Raw genomic sequence first — 24,584 nt, 5'->3', positions numbered from 1 at the left:
GTCGAGCCCTCCGTGGGGCTCCCCATGCTCACACTCGCTGCCTCTCTCTCAAATAAATGGGTAAAATCTTTTTAAAGTAATGAGTAAAATCTTGACTCCTTATTCTTTAAGAACGAGATGTTGAAATACTAATTACAAATCAAAGGAAACCAAAGTGATACTGGTTGTTCCCTCTTTTGGCTTGTTTTTGATCGCAGAGATAAGCCAGAGAATTCAGACTGCCCACCCCGCCGGGAGGCAAGTAATGCTGCACTATCTCCTGCCGTGGATGAACAACATTGAGTTGGTGGACTTAAAACCTCTGCCCACGGCGAGGCGGCATGATGATGAAGACGACTCCTTAAAGGACCGGGAACTGATGGTGACTAGCAGGCGCTGGTTGCGAGGAGAGGGCTGGGGGTCCCCACAAGCCACTGCGATGGTTTTGAACAACCTGATGTATATGACAGCAAAGGTAAAGTGGAGCTTGTGTTCACCCCTGCTGCACAGAATTAAGGGGAGGAGAAAAGGTTGGAAATAGTGGATGAAGAGATCAGATAATCCTGGGCTCACCAAACAGATACTGGTTTGAAAAAAACCAAATTCCTTTCTTTTAGATACTTCTCATTAAATAGAAAATATGTCTTATGGAGGACAAGATAAAAATCATATATGATTAATGATATTTATGTTTAGAGTTGAAAGAAATGACTATTCCTCTAGAGTATGGAAGAGATTGAAGTTGTCTATAAAAACATGACTTTCTAGTATTTCATGGTGTGACAAGTTGGGGGATTCAATAAGCAACCATCACTGAAGTGTGCGTTGTGTGTACCGTGTCTAGTATGGTGATGAGCTGGCCTGGTCGGAGGTGGAGAATGTGTGGACCACGCTCGCAGATGGCTGGCCGAAAAACCTGAAAATAATTTTGCACTTTCTGATCAGCATTTGTGGAGTGAATAGTGAACCAAGCCTCTTGCCTTATGTACGTATTCAGGTTCATTTAATTTTTTCTTTCTTTCTTTCTTTCTTTCTTTCTTTCTTTCTTTCTTTCTTTCTTTCTTTCTTTCTTTCTTTTCTTTCTTTTCTTTCTTTTCTTTCTTTTCTTTCTTTTCTTTTCTTTCCTTTCTTTCTTTTTTTTTTTTTTTAATAGTATTTACTTGGTTTGTTGTGGTACCCAGAGTATGGGCAGCAGGAAAGCAGCAGAGGCAAAGCAAGGGCTACAGTGAGGACCCTGCCAGGAAATCACACATGCCTTTATTCATTGCTTTATGTCTACCGATATCATCTGGCTGTTATTACAGGGCAGGTGCTCTTCTAGGTTCTGGACATTTCAGTCCTGGGGGAGATGGAGATTTTATTCTTTGAACCTTCACCTAATCTATTTAATGAATAAATCAGCAAGTTAATAAAGCCCCAGCTTGATAAGGGCTACAAAGGAAAATTGCAGAGTACGGAGGGCAAATAATTGAGGAACCACAGCTCTCTGGGAGGACTAGAGATGAACCTCAAGGAAGTGACAGAGAAGTGAGACCACAAAATGAGAATGTTTATAATTTCTTCAAGGCAGGAGCTGGATATTAGAGCAGAATGGTGAGGGAGGATGCTCAGCGCCTGCAGAATTGTACCTCCAGAAACAAGGGAAAGCAGAGGAAGAGGTAACGCAGTGAGGAATGTCACAGTCTTTACCCTCTAGAGGGGAAAGCAATACTTAGTCTCATGTTCTCAACGAGGGTAGATTTATGAGACAGGAGGGTCAAACAGGATCCACACAGGCATGCAGGTGCACATGTGTGTGTCCAGACATGGACGTCAGGCCCACAGCAGTGTCCTGACTGTTCCACAGGAGACTAGCTCTGCAGAATGTTACAGGTCCTACTTTAAACAAGCCATTGAATGGCTTTGCCTAGCCTAACATCCCCCCACTTACCTCGGTTACTGGCAGCCTTGTTCTGAAGGCCTTCCACAGGATTAATACTCTGTTAGCAGTTAGGGAGAGGAAGGTGTGGTGGGAAACAAGAAGCCCCCCCCCCTTACCTCTCTGAGCTCCGCTCCTCCTATTTTCCCCCAAGGGCCCCCTACCCGAAGCCTCACTGCCCTGCCCTAGGGCCTTGCCACCTTGCTCCCTCCCCTGCCTCCTTCACATCTTTCCTCAAGTGCCCCTTCTCATTGAGACCTGTGCTGGTCCCCCTGTGAGGACTGCAGATGCTCTGTCCCGACACGTACTCTCTTTTCCCCTTTCCCTGCCCTGTTGGTTTTCCCAGCACTTGCCATCATCCAACATGTATTTTACCTCTTTGCCTCACTGCTTTGGCCTCGGTCAGCGTGGTCGATGCTGCTCCTCAGGGGCAGGAATTTTTCTGTCTGGGTCATCACCCTCTTCCCGGAATCCGAAATAGTGCCCAGCACAGAGAAGGTACCAAATAATTGGATGGATAAACGCGATTTGGGCTAAAAGAAGAAGACAGGCGTGAAGTAAGAAATCCAAGAAGCCAAGATGAAATTCAGAGAATAACCGTTTGCCAGGAACTTAAAAGGAGCTATTTTGAATGCCAGGCATAATTTCTTCATTATCATTTCTTGATCACTTACTGTCAGCCAGGCATGGTGTAAGCACCTCACCTACACCATCTCGTTGAATTCTCAGGTCTGAGCATGTGAAGACGCCGGCAGTTTTACGGGTGAATGAAACAGGGCAGAGAGAAGAGGGACTTCTTCAGTGTTGCACAGCCACTGGCTCTGTCACTTAGAGTGGAATTCCCAGTCTGTGGAGAAGGCAGTGCAGCTGGGGCGGGGCTGGGGCTTGAAGACACAACAGGATTAGAGAGCGATTGGTCCTCATAGTCAGACACATTAAAGGCACAGAGGCAGAACTGTACCCTGGATCTGAGAACAGAACTAGCAGGTTGGGTAGATGCAGTGCTGTGGGTAGGTCAGTTATCAATGGGTAGTCATTATAAGATTTCTGATATGATATAATAAAGCAGGTTTTAAGATTTGCCCAGGGATGGGGCACCAGGATGGCTCAGTCGGCTAAGCATGCAACTCTTGATTTTTGGCTCAGGTCATGATCTCAGGGTCATAAGATATAGGACTCGGCACTCAGTGGGAGTCTGCTTGAAATTTTCTCTTTCTCTCCCTCTTCCTCTGCCCCCCCCCCTCCCGCCCAATACAAGTCCATCAATCAATCTTTAAAAAAAAAAAAAAAAGATTTTCCCAGGGGTCATGTAAAGCAGAGTTGCTCAGTTGTCTATATACAGGTGAATCACCAGGCTATCTGGTTCTGGCTCTGGGGGGAGGGGGTGGTCAGGGGTTGGGACAGGGCCTGAGATTCTAGATTTCTGGCCACTCCTGGTGATGATGTCTAATGCTGGCAGGACCACATTTTTTTTTTTCATTAAGGATTGAAGTACAAAAAAAAAAAAAAAAAGGATTGAAGTACAAAGAAAAAAGTGAGATAGGCTGATTAGTTAGTAAGCAGTTCATTAATATGTATTATTAACACACAGGCATACTACTGAAATGTTTTTTTCACATATTTAATTCATACTACGTGCTATCCGTGTTTAAAGAGCTAATATTAAGTCTTATTTAATCCTAACAACTGTATGGAGTATGTGCTCTTGTCCCCATTTTGCAGAAGAGAAAACAGAGAGTAACTGTCCAATTGCATAGCTACTAAGCATCTACACTCCGATCCAGGTTGTGTGATTTGGGTTTCAGTTTAGTTCTGGTTCCTTGCTTTTAATCACTGCTCTGTACCTGCTGGGTTGAGTATAGAGTATTAATAGGGAAAGCAGAATTAAAACTAAATCCTGTGTTTGAAGTCTAAGAGAAAATTTGGGATGACATTATTTTATTTTATTTTTATTTTATTTTTGGGGGATGACATTATTAATTGAAACGTCTCCATTTTTTTTAAAATTTTTTATTTATTTATGATAGTCACAGAGAGAGAGAGAGAGAGGGGCAGAGACATAGGCAGAGGGAGAAGCAGGCTCCATGCACCGGGAGCCTGATGTGGGATTCGATCCAGGGTCTCCAGGATCGCGCCCTGGGCCAAAGGCAGGCACCAAACCGCTGTGCCACCCAGGGATCCCTGAAATGTCTCCATTAAAGAGAAAGTGATTTATAGGAAAGCAATTATCTTTTGCTTTTCTTAAAAAAAAAAAAGCAAAATATTAAAGAAGTCAATAATGTGGAAACTGCTGAACAGTTAAGTCATCCCAATTAAAGATAATGCCAAGGGAAAAAAAAAAAAAGATAATGCCAAGGGCTGTAGGAAGGACCATATTTATAAAGCCAACTAATGTCGTGCTGCTGACCCGAGATTCAAATTGAAGTTGTGCTTATTCATCTCCCATTTCAGATTGATCTTACCTGATAAAATCTGTCAAGACAAATTCATGAAGAAGTAAAAATTTTGCTTTTTCTTTTCTAAACAATTTCTTTTGTGACAGGTGAAGAAAGTCATTGTCTATTTAGGTAGAGACAAAACAATGCAGTTGCTGGAAGAGCTGGTGAGTGAACTGCAGCTGACCGATCCTGTCAGTTCCGGGGTCACTCACATGGATAACCCCCCATATTACCGCATCACCTCCAGCTGCAAAATCCCTTCTGTCACCTCAGGTGAGAAGTTACTGAAAACCGATAACTTTGTCTCAAAAGAGAAGTTTTGGATAACTGTTTATCTCCGCAAGCATTTGCTTTAAACAGCATCAAGAAACACAAAAGCCAACATGAGTCCTGTGTGGTAATCACCCCGACAGGACTTTGTAAATCCTCATATGAGTGAAGAAGTTTGACAATGTCAGATTTCTGAGTATTACAGAGGGAAAATTTTATGTGTCTGGAACCAGAATATAGATTTAGATATCCTTATACAAGCATTTTTAAAATAAATAGAGTTGGTGGCTTAAATCTAGAAAAAACTTACTGACTTAGTCTGTAATTTCTTATTATTATAATTAGTTGGGTATATATTATACATGATATCCAGACATGTGAGTGTTAGATGTCTATACAGATAGACTTATTGTAATATTTTGCATTGAAGAAACTATGTCCCTGAGGGAATAACTGCCATTGAAAATCAGTATAATATTGGGACTATTTTAGATTACATTTCCATGAGAATGTCACTCAGTTTATACTGAATGTTTCTGACACGTTAATAACATCTGTATAATTAGAAATCTTCTATAGTTTATTTTTTGTCATCGGTTTTCATCTCTTAGCTCTTTTTGTTCTACTTTCTAAGGGATTTCTAATAACACTTCCATTGGGTTTTTCATATCTGCCAGAACGTTTTAAATTCCAAAGAGTCGGTTTTTTGATTATTTTTTTTTTCTTAGGAGCACCTTATTTCTATTTCATGGTTGGACTGTCTTCTATATCTGACTCGCTTCTCCTGGCAGATGTTCCTATTTTCTCTATATTGCTCTGTTTTGATTTGTCTTAGTAAAAGCTTTCCTCAAAAGCCTACCAATTCTAGATCTGTTTTTTTGATAAAAGAGTGGAATATTGATGGGATGTTTTGTAGGTATAGATGGAGCTTGTTGACTTTGTCATTTGTCACACCATGATTTCATCGATGAAAATGTCTATGGGTCTCTTCTCTTGGACTGATCAGATTCCCCAAAATTCTATGAGTAATCTACCCAAAGTAGAGGGCGCAGAGCTGTGTGTGTGTACAAATACATACCTAGAATGTACAAATACATGTAATCTATAGATACACATACACACACAACATGGTCTTCTGGTAGCCTTATGGGGTGAGAAGCTTTCAAGGGGATACAATCTCCAATTTTAGTATGTGTATTTTCACACAATCCCACTATTCTCAATGAAGTTCTTCCTCCTTCAGCTGTACATAATGTAACCTAGTCTAGAAATCTTTGATTTACACTTATAAGAAAAGATTCCCAAGGCCACCTGGCTGGCTCAGTTGGAAGAACATGCAACTCTTGATCTCTGGGGTCATGAGTTCAAGGCCCACATTGGGTATAGGAATTACTTAAATGAATAAACTTGAAAAAAGATTTCTGGAAGTAGAGAGACACAGCCACCCAGTTACAAGAGGGAGGGGCACAGATCTTGGGGACCATTTACCTCTGAAATAGATTTTCAACCATGCCTGCCATTTTAGCAAGTTTCAACCCCTACTATCCCTACTCCCAGGGGGTACTCAGAGCTGCTGATTCCTGAGTCTTTTGGGGGTTCAGCAATATAGATATGGATGCCTCTTGGTTTCCCCTACTACCAGCTTAAGATTCAGCCTTCTTATAGCTGAATTGCTTCCTGTCCATTTGTTTCTAAGCATCTAAAATTTTGTTGCTATTCTCTCCTTTCCCTCTGGGTCATTATATGAGTACATTCCTTTTTAAAAATCACCTTGCTCTCATTTTAGTGGAGTAGTAGCATCTATCATTTTGAAAGCTTTTGTTGTTACCGAGTTATTTCAGGTTTTAAGTTCACAGATCTGTTTTATTTCTGATTGCAGGAACTACTTCCAGTAGCAATACAATGGTAGCTCCCATAGATGGCAATCCCGATAATAAGCCCATAAAAGAGAATATTGAAGAGAGGTAAGTACCTCTCTGTTCTTCATCAGCCTTTCAGTTTGACAGATACTTATTATCATCAGAATAAATGATCTTTCTGCACTGGAATTATATGTTTCATTGAATGTGCATCTCAAAATTCTAGTGAAAAAATACATTTCCATTTTGGAAATTTTCCACAATTAACTGTTTCATCATCACCATGCTGATGTGCTAGATTCTTTCCTGTACTCTAATGGATGAATAAATGGAATATGTTCAGCCCCTCTTTGTGTTATTGACATTTTTAGACTTTTCTGAACGGCTATTTACTCTGCCCGTTTTTTTTATAAACTGGGTTTCACCAGAACATGATTACTAGAATAATTTAAGAAAAGTCTTCCAGTAGAAATGATTGACTTAAAAGCTTAAGCTTTTGAACCGTGAGGTGGCAATAAATATGTATAGTAGGGAGTTTTGTTAATATGTAACGTGTTCTTTTTTAAATGTAGAAAGTGAAACCAAAAGTACAAATACTGTTTGACCGTGACCTGTGACTAACCACCATGATCATTCCCATAGCTATGCGCACCTAGACATCTACAGTGGACTAAGCAGTCATTTAAATCGTCAACATCACAGACTAGAATCTCGATACAGTAGCAGCTCTGGAGGATCTTATGAAGAAGAAAAAAGTAATAAATTCCAAATGTTTTTTTTTTATAACTACAATGGCGAGGTGTATTATTAATTATATTAATGTTAGTGAATGTATTTTTCTGATAAGTTGTTTTTGAGAAGAGTATTTTAACTGCCACTAGTGGTGTTCCAACGTAATCTGAAATGTCCTGATTTTAAGCAGCAGCAGGAATGGGGGAAATTGGTTTTTAAAAGCACAGGTTCCCTATAGAGAAATCAAAAGGAACATAAGAATTGGCTCTCAAGAAGCACTGTAGACACCGGCTACAGCCTGCTTTTTTTTTTTTTTTTTTTTTTTTTTAAGGAAAAAAAAAAAAAACGAGTTTGGTCTTTTTCTGTGGATTCACATTTTACTGTAAAGTTCTCCCTTAAAATCGCAAAGTGATTATTTCTCCAGGTCTCACTCTAACGCTGGGGTAGAGTGGAATCAGAGGCGCAAACCTTCAGGCTGAGAAGGGACCCTGAGGATGACCTGGTCCAATCTCCTCATTTTGCACATGATGGAACTGAGGTCCAGAGAGGTTAAGTGACTTACCCATGTCACACAGAATTCACATTTCCTGATGTCATTTTTTACTGCACCCTGCAGCCCCACTGCGGTAGAGCAGATTTCCTTTTAACATGGGTTTATGGTGGCCCTATCGCAGGAAATTTAGAATTGAGTAACTTACCAGAAGGCCCTTGTTACAAGGCAGCTTTACCTGTGATGTGGTTTCGTGGCTTGGACATCCATTATGGAAGCTAATGGAGCGCGACTGTAGTGTTGCTTTGATATAAAGACTGGAGCCTGAATTGATAAGCTCTTTCTTTCTCTGATTTGTGTAGCTTGACAATATTTGTACCCAGGTCTTCCTAGCAAACCTATGTCAAAAGAGTGGGAAGTTATTATTTTTTTTTATCACTTTCCAATGGTATGAATAGTTGGTGTCTTAACTAGAGTTTGCTTATGTCGGCAGAAAATAGATGGTGTAGAAAATGAGATGATTTTATTTTGATAGGTGATTCAATGCCACTTTATTCTAATTGGCGACTGAAAGTGATGGAGCATAATCAAGGAGAGCCACTACCCTTCCCACCAGCTGGAGGCTGCTGGTCACCACTGGTGGATTACTTGCCTGAAACGTCATCACCTGGATTACCTCTTCACAGGTGGACTACAGTGTCATTCCTATTTCATATGAGCCAAATTGCTGCTTAACACTTTCAGCTTTCTTTATGCTATCTGACAACACAGAATAAAAGCAATTTCTTTCTTTAGATACTGTAGTAAATGAGATCCATGTATTTAGATTTCAAGAAATCTACAAACTCAGAATTATATTTACAATTAATATCATTAAATCTACTTCTGCTGCTGCTTTTCTGGGTGTCTGGCATAGTTACTTGACCTTTCTGGGACCCAGTTACTACATCTGAAAAATATTTTCTGGTACTAGGCACTATTACTTTGAATTATGTTAAACTGAATTCTACTTAGCAAAATCACAATAGAACAGTTACCGCATTCTTTCAAAATTGATTAATGTTATCAAACACATACTGAACACCTACTATGTGGCAAGCAGTGTGCTAGGTGAAAGAAATTATGGCCCTTGACTTTGGGGAGCCTTAGCAGGTAACGTTTTTTTCCTAAAACTATCACTTAATGGTTTCTTCAGCTATATTTCTTCTCTTCTTTTTTTCTTGAAGTTGTATTTTTCCACAAAATACAATATTAAAGTCTTCAAGTAACTGGCATAAGAGTTTCTCCACATTTACTCTGATAGAACATTAATAGCACTCTCATTTGTCACAGGTGTAACATAGCCGTGATCCTTTTGACTGATCTGATCATTGATCACAGTGTGAAGGTGGAATGGGGAAGCTACCTCCATCTTCTTCTTCATGCAATTTTTATAGGTAATAAATATTGCTTCTAACTCAATGTTGCAATATGTTTCTGTGATAATTTAAAGACAGTCTAGTTTTTCGGTGTTTCTGTTACCATTTTTTTGTGTGTTATTTCCGTGACACTTTTTACAGTGATTCTCATGGTCTAGAAGGGAGCTAGTCCTCACTCGTTCTTAACCACAAATAGGTCTTCTGTCCTCGTTCCCATTCTTGTCCTGCAGCCCCTCCACTGCTCATAAACACACTTACTCTCTAGCGGGAAAAATTTGGTAGCTATAGGAAAAGTAAAGTTAATTTATCTCTGGAACTGGAAACTTTCAGAGTAAATGGAAAATTAGAATGGATTCTAAGTGTTTCCCAAAAGAATGGGATTTTGGACAGTCTGATTATTACAGCTGAAACTCCACTGGGCCCTCGGTAACAGACACGTGGGATCCATCACATCGCCAGTACTTTCCATGCTCATAGAATTGACTTCCTGAAGCAAGTCAAGGTAGTCCTCATCTCCAAAGTTTTCCTGATATCCACGTTTATTACATATATTACTTCATTTCTTCGGTAATCAAATATCCCCTGACTTTCCATTATGCACTAGACACAAAAAAATGCTTGCCTTTATGAAATTAATTGATAGCAAATAACACAGTAATAACCTTTTTATGTAACACAGTAATATAACACAGTAATAACCTTTTTTTTTTTTTTCCTTTTAAGAGAAGGAAGAAAAGGGGGCACCTGGGTGGCTCAGTGGTTGAGCGTCTGCCTTTGGCTCAGGTCATGATCCCTGGGTCCTGGGATTGAGTCCCTGCATGGAGCCTGCTTCTCTCCCTCTGCCTATGTCTCTGCCTTTCTCTGTGTTTCTCATGAATAAATAAAATCTTAAAAAAAAAAAAAAAAAAGAGGGAGGGAGGAAGGGAAAGAGAGGGAGAGAGAGAGAATCCCAAGCAGACCACACCCAGCACAGAGGTCCATGTGGGGTTCTGTCTCACAACCCTGAGACCTTGACCTGAGCTGAAACCAAGATGAGACACTCAACCAACTGAGCCACCCAGGCATCCCCAGAGTAATCATTTCTAGTAAATTACTAAATTTCACACATAAAACACATTGAAAACTTGTCTTGATTCTCCCTGTGACTCTGACAATAGGCTATTGTTAAAAGGGTATGAGAATTCTGGGCCAATAAGTATATTCACGTGGTACATCATCTACAAAGTATTTTTCTGTAATCTCTGCTTTTCTTTAAAATATGTATTTGGGAGCAAGAGTACTCATTATTTCTCTTTATTGATGATTGTTTTCTACTGTCCTTTTTAGGGTTTGACCACTGCCACCCTGAGGTGTATGAGCATTGTAAACGCCTGCTTCTGCACTTACTAATAGTGATGGGATCCAACAGTAACATCCGCACTGTTGCTTCTGTCCTTCTCAGGAACAAGGAGTTTAATGAGCCCAGGGTTCTTACAGTCAAACAGATTGCACACTTAGATTACACCTTCACAGGTACTGGCTTCAAATGTCGAATTTGATTGACAGTGGAATTGTGCTTCATTAGTTTGAAATCTGCAATGGGGAAAACCGCCTACATAGAAGTTAAAATCCTTTTTTCTTAAGTATAGTTTTACTGTATCAGTTTACCATTTACATTATTTGTTCACTAGTAAAAGAAGGAATTAAGCTGGGAGTATTTGAGTCTATATTGCCTTTAAGGGTCTTTGTCATAAAAATTTTAAGTTCTCAACAAATAAGTTGAAGACCAGTGAATGAGTGCTTAGCTTATTGAGCACAGTTAATGGAAAAGATGATGAACGTGTATTAGATTCCTCATACTCTCAAGATCTGAAAAATGGACGAAGGAAGACATTAAAAATTTTTCATCACTGGATTTTTATTCATATATTTATTTATTTAAGTTTTATTTATTTGAGAGAGAGAGTATGCACATGTGGGCAGGGGCAGAGGGAGAGGGAGAGGGAATCTCAAGCAGATTCCATGCTGAGTGCAGAGCCCAACACAGAGCTCGATCTCAGGAGCTTGAGGTCATGACCTGAGCTTAAACCAAGAGTTAGACCCTTAACCAGCTGAGCCAGCCCAGTGCCCCTATATTTGCTGTATTTAGGATGTTATGCATTTTTAAGTGTAGTAAGTTCCAAATTACACATTTTTGAAGTAATGAGGTCCAACTTACTGAGACTTTATTTTTTTTTATTTATTTTATTTTATTTTATTTTATTTTATTTTATTTTATTTTATTTTTGGTGTGAAACTTTAATATAAGAGTTATTTCACCATTGGTGTGAAATTTTTTTTGTTTGCAAGTTATATTTTCATCTTTCATAATAGCCCTCACTACATTTGTACCATCAGGTTAATAATAGACGATCTAGGTAATAATTGTTTATTAAAAAAGAAATAAAATTACATCTTTTGCTGGTCATATAATGTCAGACACAGGGTTCAAATCACTTAGTTAAAACTTTGTTATTTACTTAAAACCATGCAGTTAGCAAGAAAACAATTATTAGGAAACACTGCACTTTTTAAAATGTGATTAAAAGATCAATAGAATAAAATTCGTGCCTCTTACGTTAAAGCATCTTCATTTAAAATTCCATAGTCTGTTTCTGTTTGTTCTCAAGGCTCCCTTTGCCGTTTCGTGAAGGTAGGCGTTAGTTAATAACCTGTAAAAGAGTTTAATAGTCAGAATCATATAAATATTACAAAGATTTGAACACTTTCTGTCTTCGAGTAAAATGAGACTCCTTTCTGTAAGAAAAAAATCTGGGGCAGCCCCAGTGGCACAGCGGTTTAGCGCCACCTGCAGCCCAGGGTGTGATCCTGGAGACCCTGGATCGAGTCCCACGTCAGGCTCTCTGTATGATGCCTGCTTCTCCCTCTGCCTGTGTCTCTGCCTCGCTCTCTGTCTCTATGAATAAATAAATAAAATCTTTAAAAAAAAAAAAAAATCCGTTCAGGCTGTGGAAACGCCAGACTCCCCACCAGTTGAGGCCCTGGGCCCGCAAGTTGGGGAAGAGTCACTGTGGAATCTCCTCAGCAGATGGCAGCAGGAGGCTCCGCAGTGATCAGACAGTGAGGTCCTAAAACTAGACCACGGGGAACCGGCCTTGGCCCACCCCCACGGCGCTAGCAGCTGCGAGGAGGGCGAGTTTTACCCCGAGTAGTGAGCGAGGGGGTGCCTGGGGGGCTCCCTGGGCTCAGCGGCCGCCCTGGGACGAGCCCTGCCCTGTGAGGCCAGTCTGCGTCTCCCTCCCATCAGCCCCTGCCCCTGCTCTCTCTCTCTCAAATAAATAAATAGAATCCTTAAAAAAAAAAAAAAAGAAAGAAAGAAAAAAGAAAGATCAAAAACATATAGCGTGTGCGGTGGGCTCTGCGGGAACCAACGGCCGTCCTTGTCTTCCAGCGGGCCTGAGTGACTTCGTCCCTGACTACCAGCCCTCCCCGATGACCGACTCAGGGCTCAGCTCAAGTTCTACCTCTTCCAGCATCAGCCTGGGAAACAACAGCGCCGCCGTGTCCCATCTGCACACCACTATCCTCAACGAGGTCGACATCGCAGTAGAGCAGGACGGAAAAGTCAAGACCCTCATGGAGTTCATCACCTCGAGGTAAGTGGCGGCGCTCGCCGTCCCGGCGGCCGAGCCGTGCTGAGGGGTCTTCCCGGGGCAGCTGCGGTGGTGAAGCCCGCCTTCCACTCGGGGGTGCCATCCATTCGGAACACGGTCCGGGTCGGGTGTCTGAGAAATCTGACGCCTCCAAAGACTTTTTTTGTGCTCACACAGTTATCCCTGAGGAGGGCCTTCAACGCGTCTCTAGGGCCCAGAGAGAACACCGATTAGCCAAATACATTCCTCTTCCCTGCCTTCCTTTCCCTTCCCTTCCTTCTTTTTCCTTCCTTTCCTTCCTTTCCTTCCTTCCCTTCCCTTCCCTTCCCTTCCCTTCCCTTCCCTTCCCTTCCCTTCCCTTCCCTTCCCTTCCCTTCCTTTCCCTTCCCTTCTCTTTCCTTCCCTCTCTTCCCTCCCTTCCTTTCCCTTCCTTTTCTTCCTTGCCTTCCCTTTCTTCCCTTTCTTCCCTTCCCTTTCTTCCCTTCCTTCCCTTCCTTCCCTCCCTTCCCTTCCCTTTCTCCCCTCCCTTCCCTTCCTTTCCTCCTTTCCCTTCCCTTTATTCCCTTCCTTCACTTCCTTCCTTTCCCTTCCTTTCCTTCCTTTCCTTTCCTTCTATCTACTCATTCAGTCATTTAACATTTTTAAAATTTAAATTCCATTTGCCAACATATAGTATAACCCCCAGTGCTCATCCCATCAAGCCCCCCGCTCAATGCCCGTCACCCAGTCACCCCAACTCCCCCCCGCCTCCCCTTCCTTTGTTTCCCAGAGTCAGGAGTGTCTCATGGTTTGTCTCCCTCTCTCATTTTTCCCACTCTGTTCCCCTCCTTTCCCTTATAATCCCTCTCACTATTTCTTCTATTCCATGACATACTACACCCTCATTAGCTATATTGTCATTCAGTCATCAAATGTCTATTTATGGCCTACTCTTCACAAGGCGCCATAAGTAAAGAAGAACCTGGGCAGGGATGAGGGGGCTGGTGTTCCACAGTAAGAACAGAATCATCAGGGGCATGAGAAGTAAAATGTGCTTGGAAAGGGTGAGTAATCCAGTCTGACTGTAATGCTGAGGGAGATGTTTCTTGACAAGAAAACTTTGTTAGGCAAGGGAGAATTCAAACTGGAGGGCCACAAAGCCTAGGCCATGGGCTACAGATCTCTCATCTTTCCAGAAAACAGACATCATTGAAAATCCTTGAGCCGGATGGGAGGAGTGGGAGGCACATTTAAATATTTCGAGAACAATCAGTCTCATGACAGTGAACGGAATGAATTAAAGGTGTTGGAGACTGGTGGCTGGGTGACCACCTAGGAGGTTTTCAGGCCACTTTGGGAGTTTACCCCTTGCTAACCAAGGTCGCAGCCTTGAGAACGCAAAGGTATTTTAAAGAATCAACAGGAAACTGTTCTGTCTTAAACTTGCCCTATATTTTTAGCTAGTAAACTATTTTCTTTGCATTACAGTCTGAATAACGGTCTAGCCTCCAAATCATAATGTTGTGACCTGTAACACAGAAGCAGTAACCAGTACTCTCCTCACTTGGGCAAAAATTGTCATCTTTTCCTACCATCTCTGAGAGAATTTAACTGTAATAACATGTAATCTGGATCTTCCTCTACTTGACACAGACCATCATATATTCAAGTACATAAAGAGTAGTAGGCTGTAGGGCATGCTATTTGATTTATTTGCTATTTGATTTATTCTGCTATGGCCCTTTTACGTGACTATGAGTAAAACTGCTAATGTAAGTTTAAAACCAAAGTAATTATGTCTGTTCTCTGTTTTCAGAAAAAGAGGGCCTCTTTGGAACCATGAGGATGTCTCTGCCAAGAATCCTAGCATAAAGAGTGCTGAGCAGTTAACTACATTTTTGAAACATGTGGTTTCTGTTTTTAAGCAGTCAAGCTCAGGTATCTTTTATTAAATATTTCAGATAATACTTTTAATGAGTTATATATTTTTTAAAAGATTTTATTTATTTATTCATGAGAGAGAGAGAGAGAGAGAGACGCAGAGACACAGGCAGAGGGAAAAGCAGGCTCTAAGCAGGGAGCCCGATGTGGGTCTCCAGGATCACGCCCTAGGCTGTAGGCGGCACTAAACCGCTGAGCCACCGGGGTTGCCCTTAATGAGATATTTTAATATGATTCGAAAATTTCTGATAATGCTTAGCAAAGAATTGACAGTTGACATGTCCATGTTAAAAAGTTTAAGACAGGGTTTTTTTTTTCTTTTTTTTTTTTTAAGATTTTATTTATTTGAGAGAGAGAGAGAGAGAGAAAGCAAGCACAAGCAGGGGGAGGGTCAGAGGGGAGGCGGAGGCAGGATGGTGTTCAAGGCTGGATCCCAGGACCCTGACTGAGATAATGACCTGAGCAGAAGGCAGACGCTTAACCGATGTAGCCACACATAGGTGCCCTGAGACAGGTTTTCTTTTTTAACTTAGTTGTGATAACAGATTTGTTTTGGCTCAAGAAAAATTAGGTTACTCCTTATAAAAGTAGGAAGTCACTTGTGACATTTTGGGGTTCTTTGTTTCATATACTACAGCATAAAGTTAAAACGCAGTTACGTATTAGGAAAAAGTTACATTAAAGGAACATGGGTGGAGATGACAAACTTGAATTCTTTTTTTATACTGTAACAGGCTTCTATGATCTAAAATTAACACATTCTGTAAATTATAGTAAAAACGTACATTCTGTAAATTGTAGTAAAAACGTATGTGTCTAAAGCACTGATTCTCAACTAGGGATGATTTTGCCCCCTTGGGCAATGTCCACAGACATTTTTGTCACAACCTGGGGGGCAAGGGATTATCCGCATCCAGCTGGGCAGAGGCCAGGACAAGTACGCTGCATGGGCACCTTCACAACCCACAGCAGAGAATAGCCAATATGACAGCAGTGCTGAAGTTGAGAAACTCTGCTCTCAAAGATGACTCCCCTGGAGATTAGAGTGAGAAGCCATCTAAAAAGCAAATGGGGGCGCTTGGGTGGCTCAGGCTGCTAGGCGGTCTGCAATGGGCTCAGGTGGTGATCCCCCCCAGGGTCCTGGGATGGAGCCCTACATCAGGCTGGGCTCCCTGCTCAGCAGGGAGCCTGCTTCTCCCTCTCCCTCTGCCTGCCACTCCCCCTGCTTCTCTCTCTCTCTCTCTGTCAAATAAATAAATGAAATCTTAAGAGAGAGAGATAGCAAGCAAATGGAGTTTAATGAAAAGAAAAAGCACTCACTTATAAAATACCAGTTTGCCAGGTAGTGTGCTGGGAACTGGGTTAACTTCTGACATTAACCCTGCATTCCAAGCCACAAGAAGCACTCACTGTATCCTTTGTTTTCGCAGAAGGAATGCATTTGGAACATCATCTCAGTGAAGTTGCTCTGCAAACAGCACTTTCTTGTTCTTCTCGACACTATGCTGGGAGATCCTTCCAGATTTTCAGGGCCCTAAAGCAGCCTCTTTCTGCAACTACACTTTCTGATGTTCTCTCCAGACTTGTAGAAACCGTAGGGGATCCAGGGGAAGATGCACAGGTACTGCATTAAATTCTTTTCAGCAGCCATTGAGCAGTTACTGATTGTCAAGGACTCATTTGCCAAGTACAGAGCACAGCAGGTCTAATGGTTACAGAGAATTCGTGTCAAATGCTAACAAGCAGGCAAAGATTTATGAAATAAAGTGTTGTAAATATTTAATAACATACTAACTGAATCAAATATTCAGTGCCTATCCGAGAAAGCTTTACATTGACATAAACACACACACAGGGATATTATCCTGGGATGACCACAAGGTAAAAGAGATAGGAAGTTAAATTTAAATGTAGAGTGTTGAATTTTTAAGATGGATTAAGTGAAATAATGCAATTGAGAACTTAACTCTATACAGACTCGTGATTTTATTAACGCTGTTCTAGACCCTGGGGAGAGAGTAGTGAACAAGAGAAGGTTCCTGGCATTCTAGAACTCACATTCTATTGGAGAAATAAGCTTCTAATCAAGCAATAATATGTAACACGATTTTATTTAGTGATTAATGCTGTGAAAGTTATAACGTAGAGTAACAAGTTAAAGAGTGGCAGGGGAGAGGGGTGGTTTTATATATGATCATCTGAGAAGGTGAGTTGTAAACATATAGGTAAATGAAGTGAGCCCTGTGATAATCTGCAAGAACACCTGAGGCAGAGAAGTCGGACTAACAAGTGCAAAGGCACTGGGGCAGAAGCAACAGGCCTCTCTGCGAGGAGCATGACACAGACCAGTATGGCTGGTGTATTGGATGGGGGCGTCTAGCATCAGGAAACCTACCTGGGCAGGTCCAGATTATGTGAGGTCTAGTGGACCCTGATGCGAGGTCTACTTCATGGCAAATGATACCCATATAGTCTTTGAGAGGAAAGTGATGGATATAATTTGCTACTTAGAAAATTCACTCCACAGGCTGGGTGAAGTCCTCAGGAGGGCAGTAGGGGTCAGGTAAGAGGCTGTTGTGAAAGTCCACGCTGAAAAAGTTTGATTCAGGGATGCTGTGGAGGTATAGAGAGGGGGTCAGATTTCAGGTATATTTTAAAAGTAATATTTCCAAGACTTGCTGATGAGTTTAATTTAGATGTGAGAGAAACAAAAATGACTCTCAGATTTTTGGCCTAAGCAATTTTGGGTGAATTGCGGTGCCATTATAGCCATTAATTTGATGAGTTTTCATCAATCAGCAAGATCATGTTGCTTGAGAGTTTAATCATTTTGTAATATTAATGTCGAGTTGGTTCTAATTTTAAATCTCGTCGGGAAGTCCATTGCAATTTCTTTTTTTCAGAGCATAATTAAAATCTGCCCTTTTTTCTAGGGATTTGTGATTGAGCTTCTTCTCACATTGGAATCTGCAATTGATACTTTGGCTGAAACCATGAAGCATTATGATCTTCTTTCTGCCCTTTCTCAGTAAGAATTTGAACTAAACTGTAGATTTGCATATAGAATTCCCGCAGCTAAATACACATAACTATGACGTGGTATTGTTCTAATATTGGTAGTGGGAGTAATACCAAACAATTCAGATGGATTTCCAGTGGGGAAAAGGAGCCTCAGACAGTGAGGGTGTGTGAAGAGGTTTTCAAAGGTTGTTCCCCTGAGGTCCTGGTCAGAGATCCTGCTTCTGCTCCACTGGGCTTCGGCTTCAGCTCCGTTCCTGCTGTGCTCACTATGGTTCCATTGCCCCCCAGCAGGCCAGCCCCCTCCCGCATCCACGTCTTCTGCAAATTGTTCCTCCCCTCCCACTTTCTCTTCCTTGTGACTCCCAGATTGACTTATCCTTCAGGACCCATCTCAGATATCACCACCTCACTAAGCATTTCTAATTCCCAAAGGCGGTGCAAATTATTCCATTGGAGAGGGGGGGATTCTTAGCAGTGTCTTCTCCATATTTTAATAACAGTAGTTAACAAGCTGTCCATTTTTACATCTGTATCTCCCCCAGCAGAGTTCATATTCCTAGTACTTTGCATTTTGCTGGCACATGCGGGCAGCATTCTGTCCTTATTTTTAAATCAACAATAATTGGGGAAAAAAAAACAATAATTGGAAGTGAGGGAGAAGGAGAAATGGAACAAATTTTTTAGCTTGACTTTTAGGGGGAGGGGGAGTAGAGAAAGTGTGTGCGTTGACCAAAATAAGGACATGGGACCATCAAGTTTGGGAATAAGACCCATGAGGTCTGCTTTGGAAATACTGTTTACTAAATCCCAGAGCTGAAAGTTGTCAGGGATAACTGTGGCAGAGTTTTCACTTCCAATCAATGTCCTCCAACTCACGGGAAGCGGGTTGGCCACCGTAGGAAAGACACTGTTGTGTGTTTGGCTTGAATATGGAGGAAAGAACTGAAATTTGAGGAAGTGAAGTCAGATATACTCAAACATAATTTTTCCTGGTGACTGTTTTTTTCAGTGTTTTCAAGAGTAAAATTAATGTAGCAGAGGAAGTGATTGTACATGCATTTATCTTTCCTTCTTTTTTTTTTTTTTTCTTTTGTAAAGAACCTCATACCATGATCCTATAATGGGAAACAAGTATGCAGCTAACAGGAAAAGCACTGGACAACTCAATCTAAGCACAAGTCCCATTAATAGTAGCAGTTACTTGGGCTATAACAGTAATGCAAGAAGTAACTCTCTAAGATTAAGTTTAATTGGTGACCGAAGAGGTGACCGGCGGCGGAGTAACACACTGGATATCATGGATGGACGGATAAACCATAGCAATAGTTTAGCAAGGACTAGAAGCCTTTCCTCCCTTAGGGAGAAGGGAATGTATGATGTGCAGTCCACTACTGAGCCTACCAACTTGATGGCCACCATTTTTTGGATAGCAGCATCTTTATTAGAATCAGATTACGAATATGAATACCTCCTGGCTCTCAGGCTTCTCAACAAACTGCTTATCCATTTGCCTTTGGATAAATCAGAGAGTCGAGAGAAGATTGAAAATGTGCAGAGCAAATTGAAATGGAGTAACTTTCCAGGCCTTCAGCAGCTCTTCCTTAAGGGTTTTACCTCAGTATCTACACAAGAGATGACCGTGCACCTCCTCAGTAAGCTCATCGCTGTCTCCAAACACACACTGGTGGATCCTTCCCAGCTGTCAGGTGATGCTAATAGAATTGCACCAACTCTCTGCTTTTTAATGTAGTGAAATGTAAACCGATTTGTTTTGAAGTCTACTAATTTCTGCTTTTCCCCAATTAGTCATGGGGTGGTTGGTTGGTTGGTTTTAATATGTTGAGATAGCTTGAGTTCTTTGGTAAAAGCAACAATAGAATTTAGAAGACCAGGTACTCCGAGAAAGAAAAAGAAAATGGTTTCTGTGAACCATTTAGAAAAAAAAAAAAAAACTTTAATTTTAAAAATAATGTGCAATAAAGTTGGTTATTGTTTGCTTTTTTTTTTTTGATAGGCTTTCCTCTTAACATCCTTTGCTTATTGCCTCACTTAATCCAGCATTTTGACAGCCCAACTCAGTTTTGCAAAGACACAGCTAGTCGAATAGCAAAGGTAAGCAAATGTTATGCTGACAGATAACGCCAGAGGGAAATTTTTCTGGAGTTTATCCTAAAGGGGGGGAATCTTTTAAATCTTTTTACTCTCACTTCCTCTATGCATTTCACATCTACATTTTTATTCTTCTCATGCATATGGAGGAGTTTTACAGTAATGATGTAAGCTACCACTGTTCACATCACAGAGAATAAAATTATTTCTTTAGAGTAATGCTCCTCTGAGTCTGAGTCTTTTTCTGCTCCGTTTCCCCACTTATCTCCTACCTTTCTGTGAGTCTCCAATTCATTCATTCGTTTACTACCAAATATCGTGGAGCACTGGGTTACATACCAGAAATGCAGTGATTATCACTGCATTGCCTAGTGGGCCTTGGAGTAGGGGTGCAAGCAAGTCAGTAAACAGTGGCCACTGAGTCTGGTAAGTAAGTGCAAAGAAAGGACAGGACCCTAAGGGCACAGAGAGCAAACGTCGCCCTGGGCACTGAAGGCTGAATAGGATGAGAAACCAAGAGCAGGGTGAGGGTAGGTTTCCAGGCAGGAGAAACTGCATGTGTAAAGGCCCTGAAAAGAAGAGGGCATAATACATTTTGTTACTCCAAAAGTTGTCTCTCCTTTTACTTTGCCTTTTTCCTTTTAACGTTCTCTTCATCCCTCTTTGCTGGCTTCATTCTTTTCTCTTCCTTCCTTGTTTGGCTCTTTCCCTCTGATCATTTCTGAAACAGGAATGTACCTATTTTTAGATCATCTGTTGACATTTGTTTGAACATGTTAGAGCTCTTAATCATAATTTTTAAAAAGTATGATTTTTTAAATAAAATCTTTGTTGTCAAGAACAAAGAACCCAGATGCCTCTGCTTAAACTTAATTCCTAATTTTCTTTTTTCTTCTTTCTTTTTTGTCAGTCATTGATTCTTAGAAAAAAGTCTCTACAGACTGAAAATAGAAACAGTTATAAGGAGGAATTATATAAATTTACAAGTCCTGTACATACAATAGGAAATTAGGTGAACTGGGGGAGACGAGTGAGTTAGTATGAATAAGAGGACCTAGCCAAAGCAGAGGGAGAAAAATCAGAGAAATTTGCAACAAAAGGGAATAAGTGAAATTCTCTGGAAGAGCTTCTTATATAAGCAAACTTTTAAAAGCTGATGGTCATTTAACATGTAGCACAACAGTATATGCAAAGAGCAAGCATGCAGAAAGCCAAATATAACACCCACTTCACCAGTACCCAAATCCCAAGGCTGGAAAGTGCAGATTTATCTCTGAGTTATCCCAGCCCAACTAATCAATCACATTAATAGTCACAGAGTAGAAACCTTTCTGTTATCTTGATAGGTAATATTTAATAAATGACAATATTTAATAAAGCATGTTGTTGAATCCATCCATGGTTAAACTTCTAAATAAATTAGATATGGAGGGATTTTTTAACGTAATCATTTTTTTTTAACGTAATCGTTTTAAAATACATTTTTAAAAAGAAGAACCATTATTACAGTTAGTGGAAAACATATCTTAATCTTGAAAATGACTGCCTAAAAAAAAATACCCAACAACATGTATTTGCATTAGTGAGGTCTAAAACTGGTGTAAAATAACTTGTTAAAATACCTTTCATTTTAATATTTTAATGACCCATCATTTGAAAAATTTGGTAAATATATTTTTTTTCCATATGGAAGGGGATAAAAGTATATTGGCTTACTTTGGTATTTCAAGACCTAAAAAGCCTGAGTCCTTTAGTATAGAAGTAGGAACATTCAGGATGGCAAGAGAAGCGTGTTAGAGAACTTCCTGCTGAATGCAGGTGTGAGACAGGAGCCTGGCCCAGTCCAGGGCATGAGGCCCCGCAGATGGTCAAACCTCTGCAGTCTTGACCAAGGCAATGCACAGGACACTCCCAGATATCTTTCTGTTTTTAAGAAATCAAATATGGCTTTCTATGAGTCATAAATTGTTTTTAAGTCTGTTTTCTTCCTGTTGAGTGGCACACAAAGGTTCCCTCAGTCTGCTTTCAGAAACCTGCAGGATGTGAATTAAATTGATTCCTTAATTATCCTCTCACTTAAACTGTTGAGAGTAATTTTATGCCATTATGTGCTTCCTCATTATGCAAATATCCCTGGTTCTGTTTGTGCCCTTGGAGAGCACAGAATTTCAAAGTGAGGCAACACTTAGGACAAATATTGTCTTTTTAAGCTATTCATTATAACAAAAATAGTATGCTGAAAATGTTTGCTTTATAAGATATACTCTTTTGGGGTCATACTTTAACCTGGTAATTCAGAAATTCCAAAATTAAACCTTAGCCATTGTCCTTACTATAAAATTATACCGCATCTATCCCTACGGATTTTCTTCCTCTTCAACAACAGGTTTTTTAAAAAAAATCATGCTTTAAAAAAATATATTTTTGAAGGAAATAAGAGTTTTATAGGAATATTTTATTTTTCAGGAAAAAAATACTTTAAAATTGAAAAGAACTTACTTTAAAATATTAAAGTGATTGCTAGAAAATAACAAGTTGTGAATGATAAAGTTATGTGATTTTTTAAACAAAATAATATGATTATTATATTTTGAAATACAAATAAGAAACATCAACAAAAATTTTTTTTCTTCCTGCCGTCTATTGTGTGGGTAAAAGGGGAATGCATGAAATCAGCTGCATTTAACAATTTTATAAAATGACTTCCAAGGTACTGCTAAATGGTCTGCAGAGTCCTGCATTGCCTTCCTACTTCAGGCCTATCCAGTGATAATGTCCACACAATGAATCAAAGTAACAGTTCTGTTCCTCTGAAAGTTGAAACATACATATATTTGAAAAGGTAACAATTCTGCAGTTGACCTTGAACAACACCTTGTTAGGAGCGCCAGCCCCTGCACTGTTGAAAATTACCTGTGACTTTTTACTCCCCCAAAACATCATTACCAATACCCTACCGTTGACTGTAAGCCCTCCCGATAACATAAACAGGCCAATGAACATGGATTTTGTGTACAGTATGTATCATATTACTGTATTCTTAACAATAAAGTAAGCCAGAGCAAAGAAAATGTTCCTAAGAAAATCCCAAGGAAGAGAAAAGACGCTTACAGTACTGCCCTGCATTTATGGGATCTGCATGTAAGTGGACCAGCACAGCTGAATCCCATGGTGTCCTAGGGTCTGCGGTACTTTCTTTACCAAATGCTGCAGGAACTTTGTTGAAAATACATACAAAACATCAATAAGATGGTAGGATAAATGAGGAAAAGAAAAACTAGGTGAGATTCCTGCCACAGCTCTGACATGTAGGGGGAAATGAGGAGTGTGGCCCTGTTCAGGCTCCCCAGAGCAGGCCAGAGACCTTCCTCACCAGGAACTGGGTGGACCAACAAGGTGTGCGCGTGGTCAGTAAGATCCTCCCAGAACATTTATTGATTCAGGTTCCATAATGCCGTAGCAAACAGACTCCCGAAGTCAGTACATGTGGAAGTGGCCATGACTTGCTGGCCAAGGACCCGGGGAGCTTGGGGCGATCTCCTGAAGAGCGGTCTGGGGTCCTTCCTGCAGGTTGTCCCTCCCCCAAGATGCGGGACTCAAGGGTTTGAGCTCCCCACATGTGTCCCACATGGCAGCATCTGTGCTGCTGACCCCTCCTCAGAACCAGGGGAGCCTGAGACTAGAGCATGTGGCCTCTGGCCCAGCGTCCCTGGCCCTCTCTTGGCCGGCAGAGCCTGCCCCCTAGTTACTGCGCACTGAGCCCCATAGGGACTTTACTGCACACAACTCTTTACAAAGCAGTTACAAGATGACACATAGCGTCTATGGGTAAAAACCATGTAGGGTTTTACCGGAGGCAACCTTACAAAGCATTGGACTGACAAAAGCCCTAACACCTGTGGAAGCGCTCGACCTACTGATCATCCTTCCATGTTACCTGTTGAACTCCTCTCTTCAGGATGCCCTGGGCTTTTCTTCTCTTATTTAACTTTCCTACTGTATTGAAACAAAATGCATTAAAGCTTCTACCACTACATTACTAAATAAATACGTTCAAGTGTAAAATCAGGTTTAAACTTTAAACCGTCTTTGTTTTTTTCAGGTGTGTGCAGAAGAAAAATGCCCTGCGCTCGTCAATCTGGCTCACATGATGAGTTTGTACAGTACACACACGTATTCCAGAGACTGTGCTAACTGGATCAATGTAGTATGTAGATACCTACATGACTCCTTCTCAGATACTACATTTAATCTTGTGACTTATCTTGCAGAGGTAAATTTACCAAAAGAAAACAAAAATACTTTTTAACGGTTTTGTGGCAAAATTTTCCGATAGACTTATTTCTAGAAGCAGTCCTGATACTAATCTTCAAGTTGTCTTTGAAAGTAAATATAGATCTCATCTTTTTTTTAAAGAAAAAATGGTTAATTCCTTTCAAGTATAAAGTATACTTTCTTTTTTAAAGATTTTATATTTTTAAAGATTTTATTTATTCATGAGAGACACACACAGAGAGAGAGCAGAGACATTGGCAGAGGGAGAAGCAGGCTCCATGCAGGGAGCCCGACGTGGGACTCGATCCCGGGTCTCCAGGATCATGCCCTGGGCCGAAGGCAGGGGCTAAACCGCTGAGCCACCCAGGGATCCCCTAAAGTATACTTTCAAGCATGAAGTTGCTTTTCTTTTTAAATTTTCATTTTCATGTTTATTTTCTCATTCACTATCCCTAAGTGATAGAAATTCAAAATAAGGTAAACTTCAACTTTTATTTAAAATGGAAAATGCATTTGGGGGCAC

The 24,584-nt window shown here is 40.7% G+C and overlaps 1 protein-coding gene across 12 annotated transcripts in view; it reads left to right on the top strand.

Moving 5' to 3' along the window:
- Nucleotides 1-24,584, top strand: part of FRYL (FRY like transcription coactivator) — a 256,517-nt gene that overhangs the window by 188,681 nt on the left and 43,252 nt on the right. For 10 of the 12 annotated variants that reach the window (XM_072774992.1, XM_072774988.1, XM_072774989.1 and 7 more), the window contains 15 exons: nucleotides 198-454; nucleotides 824-964; nucleotides 4,440-4,608; nucleotides 6,485-6,569; nucleotides 7,107-7,219; nucleotides 8,222-8,372; nucleotides 9,019-9,122; nucleotides 10,431-10,616; nucleotides 12,535-12,739; nucleotides 14,532-14,653; nucleotides 16,087-16,277; nucleotides 17,590-17,684; nucleotides 18,776-19,383; nucleotides 19,692-19,789; nucleotides 23,889-24,059. In XM_072774992.1, coding sequence (XP_072631093.1) covers nucleotides 198-454; nucleotides 824-964; nucleotides 4,440-4,608; nucleotides 6,485-6,569; nucleotides 7,107-7,219; nucleotides 8,222-8,372; nucleotides 9,019-9,122; nucleotides 10,431-10,616; nucleotides 12,535-12,739; nucleotides 14,532-14,653; nucleotides 16,087-16,277; nucleotides 17,590-17,684; nucleotides 18,776-19,383; nucleotides 19,692-19,789; nucleotides 23,889-24,059 — 2,696 coding nt within the window. The remainder of the gene's footprint in view (nucleotides 1-197; nucleotides 455-823; nucleotides 965-4,439; nucleotides 4,609-6,484; nucleotides 6,570-7,106; nucleotides 7,220-8,221; nucleotides 8,373-9,018; nucleotides 9,123-10,430; nucleotides 10,617-12,534; nucleotides 12,740-14,531; nucleotides 14,654-16,086; nucleotides 16,278-17,589; nucleotides 17,685-18,775; nucleotides 19,384-19,691; nucleotides 19,790-23,888; nucleotides 24,060-24,584) is intronic. The other 2 variants (XM_072774983.1, XM_072774994.1) reach the window with 1 other exon arrangement.

Source organism: Canis lupus, chromosome 14 (genome assembly GCF_048164855.1).
Source record: "Canis lupus baileyi chromosome 14, mCanLup2.hap1, whole genome shotgun sequence".
In the NCBI taxonomy this organism is placed as follows: Eukaryota; Metazoa; Chordata; class Mammalia; order Carnivora; family Canidae; genus Canis; species Canis lupus.
Note: the sequence above shows the minus strand (reverse complement) of the source record. Positions and strands in the feature narration are given on the sequence as shown.